The sequence below is a fragment of the Frieseomelitta varia genome, unplaced genomic scaffold (assembly GCF_011392965.1).
Source record: "Frieseomelitta varia isolate USP_RPSP 00005682 unplaced genomic scaffold, Fvar_1.2 scaffold_422, whole genome shotgun sequence".
Lineage (NCBI taxonomy): Eukaryota > Metazoa > Arthropoda > Insecta > Hymenoptera > Apidae > Frieseomelitta > Frieseomelitta varia.
Window position 1 is genome coordinate 107,195 of NW_025110171.1, and position 14,709 is coordinate 121,903.

The 14,709-nt window shown below is 34.2% G+C and overlaps 3 protein-coding genes across 4 annotated transcripts; 2 read left to right on the forward strand and 1 right to left on the reverse strand.

The window, feature by feature from the left end:
- Positions 1-4,788: 4,788 nt before the first annotated feature.
- On the reverse strand, positions 4,789-9,495 carry LOC122531888 (mitotic spindle assembly checkpoint protein MAD1). Of its 2 annotated transcripts, none has more exons than XM_043660163.1 (8): positions 9,306-9,495; positions 8,698-8,789; positions 8,304-8,569; positions 7,999-8,229; positions 7,446-7,882; positions 6,905-7,357; positions 6,531-6,829; positions 4,789-5,874 (listed from the first exon to the last, which is right to left on the reverse strand). In XM_043660163.1, the coding sequence occupies exons 3-8, from the start codon at positions 8,565-8,567 to the stop codon at positions 5,522-5,524; spliced, it is 2,037 nt and encodes a 678-aa protein (XP_043516098.1). In that variant the 5' UTR covers positions 8,568-8,569; positions 8,698-8,789; positions 9,306-9,495; the 3' UTR covers positions 4,789-5,521. The 2 variants fall into 2 exon arrangements, with proteins under 2 accessions (XP_043516098.1, XP_043516097.1); XM_043660162.1 differs by having other exon boundaries at positions 9,148-9,495.
- A 310-nt stretch (positions 9,496-9,805) lies between these two features.
- On the forward strand, positions 9,806-11,248 carry LOC122531893 (ER membrane protein complex subunit 10). The gene is made up of 4 exons (XM_043660172.1): positions 9,806-10,261; positions 10,341-10,604; positions 10,679-10,945; positions 11,015-11,248. The coding sequence occupies exons 1-4, from the start codon at positions 10,202-10,204 to the stop codon at positions 11,108-11,110; spliced, it is 687 nt and encodes a 228-aa protein (XP_043516107.1). The 5' UTR covers positions 9,806-10,201; the 3' UTR covers positions 11,111-11,248.
- Positions 11,249-11,427: 179 nt separating this feature from the next.
- LOC122531890 (Bardet-Biedl syndrome 2 protein homolog) lies at positions 11,428-14,685 on the forward strand. The gene is made up of 11 exons (XM_043660167.1): positions 11,428-11,715; positions 11,797-11,916; positions 12,135-12,323; positions 12,393-12,575; positions 12,662-12,884; positions 12,993-13,204; positions 13,301-13,471; positions 13,572-13,676; positions 13,760-14,072; positions 14,169-14,423; positions 14,507-14,685. The coding sequence occupies exons 1-11, from the start codon at positions 11,491-11,493 to the stop codon at positions 14,599-14,601; spliced, it is 2,091 nt and encodes a 696-aa protein (XP_043516102.1). The 5' UTR covers positions 11,428-11,490; the 3' UTR covers positions 14,602-14,685.
- The last annotated feature ends 24 nt before the right edge of the window (positions 14,686-14,709 follow it).

Genomic DNA, 14,709 nt, shown 5'->3' on the forward strand with positions numbered 1-14,709 from the left:
CGCGCTCTATATTTTCTTCTCTCGAATGACCGTCACGTCAAAAATAAAGTGTCGTTACTAACTTTTAGTAAAAAAAAAAAAGAAAAGAAGAAGAAGAAAATGAATACTAACTTCTGATTTACAAATTATTTTGTCAATTTCAAGATGAAAATCCTGAACAACTGAAAATCGACTTTTAATTATTATACAAAGAAAAAGGACTACTAACCTCTGACTTCCAAAGTTTAAAATGAAAATCCCAACTGAAGATCTACATCTAGTTATTAGTTTAAAAAAAATTTCCAAATTATTCTGCCAATTTCAAGATGAAAATCCTAACTAAAAATCTACTTTTAATTATCATATAAAAAAAGACTACTAACCTCTGACTTCTAAATTTTTAAATGAAAATCTCAACTGAAGATCTACTTCTTCTTATTAGTTTCAAAAATGTCTACTAACCTCTGATTTCCAAATTATTTTGCCAATTTCAAAATGAAAATCCTAACTGAAAATCTACTTTTAATTATTATGCAATAACGACTTCCAAAATGACTCTGACTTCCAAATTTTAAAATGAAAATCCCAACTGAAGATTTACTTCTTCTTATTAGTTTCAAAAATGACTGCTAACCTCTGATTTCCAAATTATTTTGCCAATTTCAAGATGAAAATAATTAAAAATTTACTTTACCTAACTAAAAATTTACTTTTAATTATTATACAAAAAAAAAAAGACTACTAACCTCTGACTTCCAAAGTTTAAAATGAAAATCCCAACTGAAGATCTACATCTAGTTATTAGTTTAAAAAATTTCCAAATTATTTTGCCAATTTCAAGATGAAAATCCTAACTAAAAATCTACTTTTAAATATTATACAAAAAAAAAAGACTACTAACCTCTGACTTCCAAAGTTTAAAATGAAAATCTTAATTGAAAATCTACTTCTAATTATTAGTAAAAAAAAAAAAAAAAAAAATGACTACTAATCTCTGATTTCTAAATTTTAAAATGAAAATCAACTTCTAATTGTTATTAGTAAGAAAAAAATAACCACTAGCCCCTGGTTTCCAAATTATTTTTCCCAAATTTAACATGAAAATCGCAATTGAAAAATCCATCTTTCAACAATCGTCTAGTATCTACTGGTACAAGCGAGAGTAAAATTGATTCCTCGTCGAGGCGCCGGTAAAATATTTCAATCAAATGTCCGTGAAACAAAAACCGCCCCTACATCTCTTCGAGAATCGTCACCTGTCAGCCTCACCCCGAACATCTACATCACCGTAACGTGACAACAACCGTTTCGGCAAGTAGGAAGAAACCTGTCACGACAGATTATCCGTTTGGCTCGCCGACGGGGAAAGAAAGGGTGCACACGGTTGATTCCGAATTGATAAGCAAGGGTTGAGGTTCGACGTGAGCGTGGAGGCGAGTTAAGGCAGCAGCGACGCGTAGAGCTGGGCGCACATATGGAAGGGAGCTGGATGAGTTTGCGATTAAACGCGATTATAATTAAGGATAATGGAGTTTCGGCGCGCGGCAGTTGCCGAGACCCCTCGCAGCTGGCGCCGCTTATATCGAGTTCCTGTCGTCAGCGAGCGTACACGGTCGAAATGCCTTTGGTCATCCAGTGTGCAGTTCCACGCCGTGTATATGCATGCACGTACAAAACGTGCATCCTTCCCGGCACCACGTGCACAAATCTACACACGTACACACGTGCATACGTGGTTTTTCCCGTGCGCGAAAATTTCAACGGTAGAAACGAACATTCCGCCCCTCCGTTTCCCGAGGGTGCAAAAGGATGTTTGGCCATTTCCAAACGACTTGTTTCAGCGATACGACGCCGAAAGAATAGGGAAAAAACGATCGGGTATATTGATTTTTTTTTTTTGGTTCGCCTCGCGGAACGTGATCTACCGTTAAAACTTTATGAACGCCTGACGTGCACGAAACAATTTTTAAACTTCGTAATATAAAATCCGAATATCGCGGCTCACGTTGGCAGAATTTGAAATTCGTTGTATTAAATTTTGTAGATGCGCGCTTCTTTTATAGTTTCGATACAGGTTTCTTAGATTTACGATAGTATCGATCATCCGAGTTCGAGTTATCCGTCTTGCGGATAAATTAAAATATTTACATCTTGTCGGTGAGCAAATATCCGGAGGGGAAAGCTCGCCGTTTCTGCGCAGAGGAAGAAGATTTCTTTTAGAAATAGTGTTATATTGAATTATATAGAATTGTAGTGTTTCGATACAATCTCACGTGGAAGTTGTTTAATTATTTTCAGAGAGAGAGTTCGCGGAATTTCTAGCCGGAAATGATTATTTTAATGAAGATAAACTGCAGCACTTTGTAATTTTTAACATTCCAAATGAAAACTGTTTCGTTGTTTCTTGCGAGTTCGTTGTCGGTTGCGGTGTTAATTGCACCATGGTGATTATCGCACGATTTAATAATGATAAAAACGAAAAAAAAAAAAAACAATATAGAGTTAATGTTAATACTAATCGCCGACAGTAGAAGAGGAAAGTGTACTTCTTTCAACACGTTTGTTAGCCCGAACTCCAATAAACCGTGAAAATCAGAACTAGTGAGATATTATATATTCCTAGAAGACTAAATAGATTCTCTCGAAACTAGCTGAAAATACGGATTCAAGGAACTCCGCAACTGAACTACACGTAACTAGCTCGAAATTCGACTCCTTTGGGATACGATAACTAACGATCCGGTATTGCAATAAACGCGATAATCAGCAACCGTCGATGATAAAGTAATAACGAAAGTAAAGTGAACGAAACGCAATCAATGCACGAGAATAACCGTAAACATTATATCCGCGGACGTACGCTCTGCAATCTCTCGTTGAATTAGAAACGAAATTGAGGAACTAATGAAAGGAACTCATTTGGGAGCCATCTTAAGCTCTGATGCACGGCCCGCGAACGACACTGTTAATAATAAATTAATTATTACAACGAACACATAACCCGTTGACATAAATCGTAATCCTCGAAAATGACGATCCTTTAATCCAATTTAAACCAGGTCGCCAGGTTCAAAGTGCTTGTTTAAATCAAATCGAACATTTCCTCGCTTGATACCGAACCGGGGGAAATTTTTAAATATTTTTAAAAAAATATTGTCTTTCATTCATAATTGTTTACAATTGTCTGATAAAAAATAGTAGTGTGCAATATTCATAAATAATAAAAACAACGTTTGTAGAAAGGTTTGTAATAACAAATAAATAAATAGATGATAATAATAATGAAAGTAATAAAAATAATAAAATTGATAATATTGCTCACCCACACCGCCACATTCTCCAGCAATTAAATCTGTAATGATTTGTAACGATTGTTTATGACGACTGGAAGATTACAACAGCAGTATGAAATGTAATAAAAATATTCGCAAGCAATAAAGTGTATAATCACAATGATAATAAAGTGTCGTACAACGAAAGATCGTGTAACAAAAAGAAACGTGACAGGAAGAAATAACTCGGTCGCAAACAGCAAGAGACCTCGCTCTCTTTAATTATTACACACTGTTATTCTCTTTCGCGTGTTATGTCGCCTCTTTTCGATTATATTTACCTTGTCCAATAATAAAGGAACACGTGTATCTACACATTCAATTCTGCGTCTCATAAGTTGCGCGAGGGTGACTCGGTTCGCTAATAAAGACCGTCACCCTCGGACAGTTTTTCTTCGCCGACAATGCAATTGGAATCGTCCCTCCGAGACCGGCCCAAATTTCTTTCTCAAATATATAGGGACGCGGGAGTAGTCTGTTAACGGTTCCCTAGGGAATGGTCCGTGCGATCCGCAGCCATAGTCGTTCCATACTCGTGCAGAATTCGAAAAGTTTCTTCCCCCAGTCCTGGTAAAACCGCCACGTAATTGAGATGAACGATTCACACGTTCCTCCTCAAGAGTAATTCCCTCGCACATTTTTATCTCGTACATGTTTTCATGTACCGGCAAAGTAATTTTGAGTAGGTTATGAGTAAGTATGAATTGTGCAAGTTATGATCCCTTGGTTCCTCTTCGTTTCTCCTGCGAAGGTTCTAAGAGAATCGGAGGAATCGCACGAATCACTTTTTGCGTTGAACTATAATCTCTTTGACGAAAGTTTCGAGAGAATGTTGTTGGAATATTTTCTTTTCCAAAGTGATACTCTTCGCTAGAGTGTTGAAAGTATCCTCTCCTTTTTTCGAATCGGCTCTTCTCTATTCTTCATGAATAATGTTTGGGTTGAAATCAAAATTCTGGTTAAAATGAATCACGATATGGAAATTCCAAAACGTTAATAACTTTATAATATCCTTTGTAATTGTGTAATAATTAACATCTTCTGTAGAAATTGAAACGTATCTTATATCGAATCGAAAATAAAAGATAGTTTTATGGCAAAGGTTCGTTTGTGATATGGTTGTTCATTGTTGATTAATGAACGAAATTTACAAGGAACCAGAGTGAAAGCAAACAGACGTACGATCGAGTCCGTGCACGTTAACACAGCGTTTCTTTCCACCAAGTTCCTAGTTCCGTGTACCGACGAAATTGGACGCGAGATTAACATCGTCTGTCTTGAGTCAACCTATTCGAACACACAGACAGAAACTAAAGTTTCGCCAGGAAATCCCTAAGTTATAGAGAGGAGCGCTACTGTGTTTCTCGCGTTAAATGCTATATCACCGCAATGGTCAAACTAATTTTGGCTTCAACAATAGACGAAGTCGGTGAACAGTTTTGTACGAAGGATTAAAACATCAAAAAAGTCCAAAGGATAAGGGAAAATATTCGACAAAAATTTATTTGAAATGTAAAGAATTTGTTTGCTATAAAAAATGACAATAGCTTAAACAAAATGATTCTATTGCAGAACGCTGAATCTTAGTTCTAACAACTCTGTTACAAACGGTTCGGTCAATTGTCGTTCTGGGAATTCATTGAGTGGCTTCTGTGATAAGTAAAGCGTATAACGATAGTGTAGTTGCGATGGATTAGTCTCGCATCAATAAACTGATATTTCAAACGCCAATCCAGCGAACGAAATGTCTAACTATTCAACTAAGTAACGATGTATGAGTAATTATATGAAATGTTGAAAGAGTTGCTCGTAATGTACAAAATTATTTAAGACAGAAGATCACGTGCAAGAATGTCGCTTGAATAGAAGCAACTTTATTGATCGTATCTCTATTTCTATGTACCATTTGCTTAAAAACATATGATTACATAACGAACAAGAGTTATTCGAAAACGAGTAAAATCTATAAGAATCTTCTAGTAATAAAAAAAGACGTACAAAGATGAGAAACCTAGTATAATCGATCCAATAAAGTAAATCTTTCAAAAAATCATATACGCAATTCGAACAGTTATGAAACATCTTATTCCTTTTTTAAGTTGACTTAGAACCGATAAAACATCGATTTAAAAGAATGGCTAGTGATAAACTGAATTATGATTCTGTCTTGAAGTACAAAAACAGATTAAATCTAATGACAATTACGAAGATCAGCTCATAACGTTCGTCATAGTTTGCTGATTAAACAGATCTGTTTGCACTGCATTCAGAAACATAGGCACGCTATGTTGTTGCTGCAGGTGCCGCTCCACCAATGTGCCAAGCGTGGCGGAGAACGCGGTCTCTAGAAGGTCCACTCCCTCCTCTCCAATTTTAAAAAATAAAAAGTCCTCTGGCGATTCGGCGTATTGACTAGACAATTTGTATCGACCCTCCTTCGTCCTGTCCACTCGCCAACCAAACAATTGGTAACAAGCTTGCCGGTATTCTTGCGACGATGCCTTGAAGGCATCCTTTAGGCGAGCTATTTTGATCTCGTGAGTCTGTTTGAGTTCCGCTATTTCTAGATGTAAAATAAAAATCCAGCTAAATATAAAACGAAATTACACCAAATGGCGCAAAATAGTCGAATTACAGTTGCAAAGTTAAAAAGAGCAAAGATTCATTTTGTTGACTGTTTTCATAAAAGATCTTCAACATTATTTATAAAAATAATATAAAATATTTGTATACAAAATAGCATAATAAAGCAATATAAAATATACAATAGAATAATTTTATAGTAATATTTTCTTCACTGAAAGTATAAATAAGACAAATATTATAAATGAAATGGAAAATGTATAATATAAATATATAGCGATGCTTTAATTATAGATTCATCTAAGCTACTAGAAAGATTTATCAATATACAAGTAATAGTTGGTTACCATAATTATAAATTATAATTTGTCTTTAAAACTTTTTAGAGTACTCTTCTTCTACTAGCCTAAGTATTTCAGAAAAATTCTTCCATACTATTTCTGTTATTTTAAATACGATTTCAGTTACTCATAATTGTCTTTCACGTTATACAGTATTTTCTACGTTTTACTATTATTTATTATTACTAGCCACTACTATTAATTGAGTGTCTAGTATACAGATATCTTTAATTGATGATTGATTTTTTTGTCTTTTAATAAAAATCATAATAATAATATATTAGGAAAAAATTACCTTGTGCTTGAAGAACGGATGTCGTCGCGTTGGCTCCACCTTGTGCTACTTTTGTCCTCAACTCCTCCACTTCACGTAACAACGCCATTTGTTTCTCCTCTGCTTGTTGCTCTGCGATAGCAGCAGGATTCATGGTAAAATGCAATATCCTTGCGTTGCAATTAAAGTCGCCCTTCAGTGCTCGATGTTCCAATTCGCCCTTCAATCGTTCGACTTCCTCCCTTAATTTATTGCATTCATCTGCTTGATTATGACTCTCGGCTGCTTGAAGATCACTTTCTAATTTGGCAACTAATTCTCTGCAATTATAAATGTATCATTATACTTCAGTCATTATATTAAAATGAAAAATTTGAAACGGAATGTGAAATTACCTATAAACATCTATCGTACGCTCCAATGTAGGAATTCTTTCGGTCATCGCATTGTTACTGTCTATCGTCATCTCCTTTTCATACAAGTCTAACTGTTGCCGATAACTATCCCTTTCTCTTGTAACGAGGATCATCTTCTTTTGTAACCTGCTCACTAATTTGTTCAATTGTTCCTTGGAAACGGTAACATCCATGGCCAATTTTTTGGCATCCTCGTAATTTTTTGACAATGTGTGCGATTCTCTCAACGCGGCGTCCAGTTTAGATCTAAGCTGTCCTTCTTCTGCTTTCAAAACCAATTCAGCTTGTTGCAAACGATTTAATTCACGTTTTAGAGCAATTGGTCCACCGGTAATTCCAATAGATTCATATTCGGCCAGAGACAGTGAAAGCTCCGTTTTTTTGGCCTCAAGTGAGGCAACCTGTTGCTCCAATTTTTCTGTATGCTCTAATCTATAAAGTTACAAGAGTATTTATATCATAAAAGTTTGTAAAAAACATCTTAAGAAAATTTGTAAAAAAACATCTTAAGAAAACATACCTTTTTGTTACACTGGCCATTTGTTCTTCTAAAAGTAATTTTCCTCGAACAGATTCCCTTAATGTAGCAATAGTTTCTTTCGCAGCAATGAGCTCTTTTTCAAATTCACTCGCTCTCGCTGCTCTCATAGTTAATAACTTTCCTTCCTCCCATAACGCTTTTTCTGATTCCAATCTTTCAATCTTTATTTTCATACTTTGAAGTTCTACATTTTGCAATTCTAGCTCCTGTTGCTTAGTTTGGTATTCCTTTAATTTTTCTTCCAGCTGTGTTATTCTTGTTTGAGCCGCATCCAATTTTAGTTGTGTTTCAGATACATCAGTAGAATTTTTTGTTGCTGGTGTACTCTCTTGTACAGGCGCATTTTTAATATTTTCCAACAGTTTTGAATTTTCGTTCATTAGCAACATAGTTTTCTGTTCCAAATTTGTTTTCACCTACGGACAATATACAATATACATTTTGCATATTAAGCAGCGATATTAAATTAATTATAGCGATAAATTTAATTAATTAAATAATTAATTTAATTAAATATATATAGACACTGTACCTGAAACAATTCTTTCTCTGCAGCAACCTGTGCCTCGCGTGCATCCTGAATTGTTCTACGTGAAATATCAAGACGTACTTCCAGTTGCTTAATCGTTTGCTTATCCTGTTCGACCTGCATCTCTAAAATACCTTTCTCCTTTTCAAAAACTTCTTCCATTTGTCTACGTATTTTGTGAAGCTGTTGTACAGCAGCTTCCTGATGAGATAATCTTGTTTTTAAGGACACGATCTAATAAAACATATATATTTCATTGATGCTATTACATTTTTAAACACTTATATAATGGTAATTGAATATATTACCTGTCCTTTTAATCTTCTCCATTCCCATGGACTAGTTGGAACAATTTCAACCTCAGCCTTATTTAAATTAGAATTATTAGAATCATCTAGCCTTGGTTTTTTAGGTGATGGACATTCATCAGCTTCGCTAAATGCCATTGGTGTATATGCAGTACCAGATAATCTTAGTGACACAGCACTGCTATTACTTCTACGATATGCTTCAGAACCTGATCTTAGATCTTTTATCATTTTGATAACACTCGTTGGATCTTTATCGTCCATTTCTGAAAGAATGATGATACAAAACTCTAATACATAGATTATGCTCATAAGTATATTAAAATATCTTGAATTACATTTATTACACATTTATTACACATATGCATTTTATAACAAAATCAATTAAATTTACCTTAATAAACTATTTGATTACAAATGAATTCAAATATCAATTTGTGTGTTGCTTAATTACAATTTGAAAGTATGTACTTTGAAATATACCATCTGTAAAAATATAATTTGTTATGCTGTGAGTATAATTAAAGTTTTGGAAGATTCCCAATAAACAACCCATTCTCCGATTTCAATTTGTGATGCATAATTCACAACAGTTTGTCTCATTGAGTAGATTAATTTTTCTCTTTGTTAGAAATTCTTAGTTTTTTTCTTTTTAAATTGAACTCTAATAAAAGTAAGATATAAATATCTAATCGAGATAATATTAGACACATGTTCAACAAGTGACTATTGTTATTTATGAGTGCAGAATACTGCTGACTAATGTATAGAAATTAACAAATGTTGAAAACATTTTTAGACAATAGCCGGCCGGCTATTGCCTAACCCAACATTGCAGTCTAACCTAAAATTGTGTAGCAGAACGTGTGGATGTAGTGTGAGGAAATTTCTCTCTTTGCTACTCCATAAACGATGTAATGTTCGAATTCGCGGTCAATTTAAAAGAAAACTGCACGAAATGAAAAGGAAAAGAAGTTAGTGTACATATGTACTTGTACGCACTTGACGACTCAAATGGCGTATCATTTGTCACGATCGATGAGCAGACCGTTTATTACAAATACACCAAAATTCTTACAACACTGGATATAATTACATTACTATATTTTTTCGTATTTAAATAAAATTATAAATTACAAATTTCAAGTATCATTACACACGATTTTCAGTGACGCGACAAGTATACAATGGTGGAAAGTCTGTAAGAGCGACATCTACAGACATCAAAATGAATATAGCTTAGCTGGTGTGTTCGTACATTTATTTAGTTACTATGATATAATTTTTATATTAATCAAAATTTATATAAATCTATCTACTTTTAATATATAAGAATAACGTTTAATTATTTAACGATCGTAGATGTTTTAGTCTTATATACTATCATATATGATTCTTATATAGTATTATACTAAATACTATAATACTAAAAACTACTAGATACTATAATGTTAAAAATTACCATAGGCGTGGTCACACTGGATCCAATTCACGGTTGATTAGTGAAGAAATTATAGTAATTTATCTTGAAATACGTAAATTTTATAAACGTGTACTAGAAACTAACCACTAAGAAGAGAAATTGTAGAAATAATTGCACTCTCGTATACAATTTAATTTTAAAACCCAATGAATTTTTTAAGTAAATTCGGCGAAATAAAGTCCAGTAACAAATCAGTTTTAACAAAATATTCAATAAAACTAATTAATAAATATTAATAAGATTACAAATAACCAAACTTGTTAAACATTAGCAGATGATCAAACCACTTGTACAATAGTGCGAAAAGTTCGCACATTCTGTTGGTCTCATTCGATAAATTAATTGTAAACTACGTTACGTTATAAAATGACATTAATTTGATTTTTGAGAATAAATAAAAAAATAATTTTAAATAATGTATACGATATATATCTTTATAAGTTTGTTAGTTAGTGTATCATCATCAGCTCGTGGGGTTAGTATATTTTCCAATTCGTTTTTTTTTTCTAATTTTTCATATTTTATCATATTTTAAATAATCACTAAAATTTTAGAGCGAACTCGATTACGATGGCTGGTTGCAATTGCGATTATGGCACGCATTTAACGACGAGTCAGAACCCATATTTGTAGAACGAGGTAACGTTACAGTATCAAGTGTTCGTAGTGGTGCCTCTGTTGTTGGACAAAATGGATTGTTACAGCCTCATATAAACCAGTTAAAAACTCTTGCCAAACATGATGGCAAGTACAGGCTCAAAGCAGTAGCTCGAACCTCTTTAGGAAATGAAATAACATTTTTAACTTCTCTGCCTGCGGTAATTTCATTTCTCTCATATACTTTTACACATATATATCTGTATTTTACTTTTAATGTTTTCTCTGTACATAGTGTTATCTTCTTGGTTCTGATCTTGAAGATGTTATAACAATTTGGCTTGATAGTGCAGCTGAACCAATAGCTGTTAGCATATCATCACCTGGCCCTTGTAGCACAGAGAATCCATTCACAAATATGTGGACGACCAATGTTGTTGTTAAATACCCCGATGGCGGGCCAGTTCCAGATACTGCTACATATATTCAAAAACTTGAACGTGAGAGAGAAGCAAGAGAAAGAGGAGAGGCGAAAGACAATAGATCTTTCCTTGCAAGATATGTAAGTTCCTTGTTTCAAACACAGTATTTTGTCAAGTGCAATTTATGTATTATTGTTTTCGAATTTCAGTGGATGTACATTGTTCCTGCATTGATTTTTGTTGTTCTATCATCTGCAACAAATCCAGAAGCTGGAGGAGCAGGAGGTAGTTCCCAAAGACAGTAACATAGAGTGTATGTGGTGCCTCCAAGAGTGCATGTGTGAAAATCGTTTATTTATAAACTTACAAATGTACTTTCGTAATTACAATTGTAAAAAATTTGATTGTATCTTTCTCTGAATAAATTCTATGATTTAATTAAATTCCTTCACTTATCTTTTATTTCATCATTGTAATAACGTCTGAAACAAAAATCTTTTGCAATGTAATGTATACTTTCATATACTATAATTACAATTCTATAGTATATGTATACAGTTTAATACACCAGATAAAGTTCATACAGGCAAGAAAAGATCAATAATCCACCACCCACTGGTCACAAGGCCACAAACTGTTACCATATTACATTGGAATATGTGTAACCATTGGAACTGGTCTTAAAATGGCAGCGTTTTCTCTAAATATTCAAAAACACATAGAGTCTGGCCTTGTAACTTCCGGCAAATTCGACGGTTCTCATGCTTGCCTAGTGGCTGCAACTTACGGTGGAAATATCTTGGTACACAGTCCTCATAGGCAACCACAAATAACCAGTCATGATCATGAACAACCCGATAGGAAATTATCTTGGAGCGGAGAACTCGCGGAACTTCATATAGGAACTGAGGTATAATTTCATAAGTAATTATAAAACACTGACAAAAATTAATTTTCAAGGTATCTAAGGCTAAAAATTAATCAATATTAGATTACAGCATTATGCACTGGTCGACTTAACGATGATGAGAGAGATATTCTTCTAATTGGAACCACATCTCATGTTTTGGCCTATAACATAGAAGATAATTCCGATATTTTTTACAAAGAGGTACTATAACTAGTAGAGTTTATTTTACGCACTTGTCTGAAATTTCAAAATGCAATGAAGCACACAATGGCTGATATGTGGATGGTATAAATGTGTGCTCAGATTCATCAGGTTCTTTAAAATATAAAAATATAAATTTGTATAAGAGTTTATCATTTATTAACAATGTCGAACATGTGAAATTCAAAAAAAAAAAAATTAAATTGTTTTGCAATTAGATGTCTGATAGTGCAAGATATATAATGATTGGCAAATTAAGTTGGCTTCCAAATCAAGTTGCAATCATCGGTGGCAATAGTTCCGTGACAATCTTAGACTCACAAGGTACAGAGATATTCTGGGCAGTAGTAGGAGGTACTGTAACTTCATTAGCCATCTTCGACTTCGATGGAGACGACGAAAACGAGGTAAATTATAATAAGAAATGATCACTTCGATTATAAGTCCTTCTTTAATACAAACACAGAAATATTTAGTTGATCACTGGGACAAAAGAATCTGAAATAAAGGTATACAAGAAAGACAATCTGCTCTGGGAGACTAAAGAAACAGCTTCAATCAGTACTCTAACTGGTCTGCCCAATAGAAGATTTGTTTATTCAGTAGGAAATGGCACTCTTGGTGTCTATGAAATGGCTCAAAGGCTATGGCGTGTCAAGGTCAGTTAAAGAACGTAAATAGCCAAAAGTGGAAACAATACACGAAGATTGAATTCGAATTTCGTAAAAATTCATACATTTTTCAGTCGAAGCATCGAGTAGTTGTTACGAGGAGTTTCGATTTGAATGGAGACGGTACACCGGAAGTCATAACTGGTTGGAACAATGGAAAGGTAGACGCGAGGTCATTTAATAATGGGGAAGTGATTTTTAAAATACAATTATCTGCCGGAATAGCAGGAATCGTGGAAGCTGATTACAGAAGAATCGGCAAATCTGATTTAATCGTAGTATCTTCTGCCGGAGAAGGTAGAATAGAATGTTTTGTTTTTTTTTTTTTTTTTCTAAATATATGAAATTAAATTAAATTAACGAGACGTTTTCTCGAGAGTTTCTATCTTTTATAATATATTTTAGTGCGTGGCTATGGTTCTGGTTCCACGATGGATACACCAGAACCTGGTGAAATAATACGTGATTTGTTAGCCAAAAAGCAAGTACTTCAAATGGAACTTAGGCAGAGAGGTGCGTCTGTGCCAAATATGTATCATGGAACGAAATTGGCAGTTAGCTTGATGACATCCAACGGTGCGGCTCGCGTTGCTCTCGCTTCTGGACCTGGACTTTTTGTAAGTCTAATTCAGTTTTCCTGTAAAACTCTGTATTTTTTTTTTTTTTTTTTTTTTATTTTTTAAAATACCCTTTAACGTATTATTCAAATTTAGATACATTGCGCGATAGTTTTCACTGAAGGAGTGTTTGAAGGTGAAACTCTGGTTGTCCATCCCAATAGACCCAAAGGGGAACTCGAAATAGAACTTCGCCCTCCGAAGAATGCTCCAGTCGATATGCATGTTAAAGTATGCGTTGGTCCAGCTGGTGCAGATCTGTTACAGGTACCATATATATATACAGACGAAGAACTTTTACAAAATATTTTATTCTATACAATATTTTAATATAAAATCTCGTTTCAATTTCTTTACTCCGTTTAAGGTATTCGAAATGACGCGTCAATTGCCACGATTTTGCATGTATCAAATCATCGCACGACCTGAGCAAATTGCAGAGGATTTCACAAGAAACAGTGTCACAGCTGAGGTATTAATATTAATTTCAATTGACTAACGGTCGAATATAAAAGTACATCGTACTATGCGTGGCATTTGTTCTCGATGAATTAGTTCACGGAAAGGCCTCAAAGAATCGTTCTATGGTTGAATCAAAATCTTGTCCTTCCGGAGGAATTCGAAGTTAAGGAAGACAAGCCGAACAACGGAGGCATTGAAATATGGCTTCGCGGAATGAGAGACAATAAGATTCATTGCTTCATGGCAAATTCAACGGGAAAAATAACTATTCAAACGGAAGATATTATATTTGCTGGCGATATTATTCAATCGTTATCGTTATACTTGGGCCTCAGAGAGCTTTCTTCCGAGGTTTCATTTCCGGTCGAAGAGAGGAAAATGTTGGACGCTCTGGAACGCGTCAAAGGTAGAAAATCTTTTAGATTTTATTATAACTGAATTATTGCGTCTTTAAATTTCCTATAAACGCAGTCCAATGACAATAGTAACGAGTTTATTATAGAGTTAAAGGAAATTGACATTAGGCTGCAAGCAGAGGCAGCTAATGAAACAACTTTGCTGAAAAATATTATAATTCGCTTGGAGGACGCGAGAATTCTCGAGAATATCGACGAGATGAGAAAGAGGCTGGTACAATTGAAAAATGTTAATGTCGACCTGATCAGGGAACACGAAATTAGAATGAAGAGTTACAAAGAACTCACGGCGAATTTGAAGCAACTGAATCTTGGGGTACAACATGCAGCTAGATTAAGAGGTAATATTATTTTACATTTCCCTTCTACTCGTTTCCTTCTCGCGTAAACTAAACCTAATTATTTAAAACTGTTACTATATTAGTTGGGAAAAGTGCCTCGAACACAGTAGCTCAGTGTAGAGCAGCGATTCAGGATGAAAATTCAAAGGCTCTCATGCTTGCAATAAGACATGGATGAATTTTAATGCTTAATACGTTTGTTTTCTTTATTGTTGGCTTTTATTGAAATGGAAATTCACATTAAACAGTGTATGGTACTTTTGTACAAACCTTATTCCGTTTGACT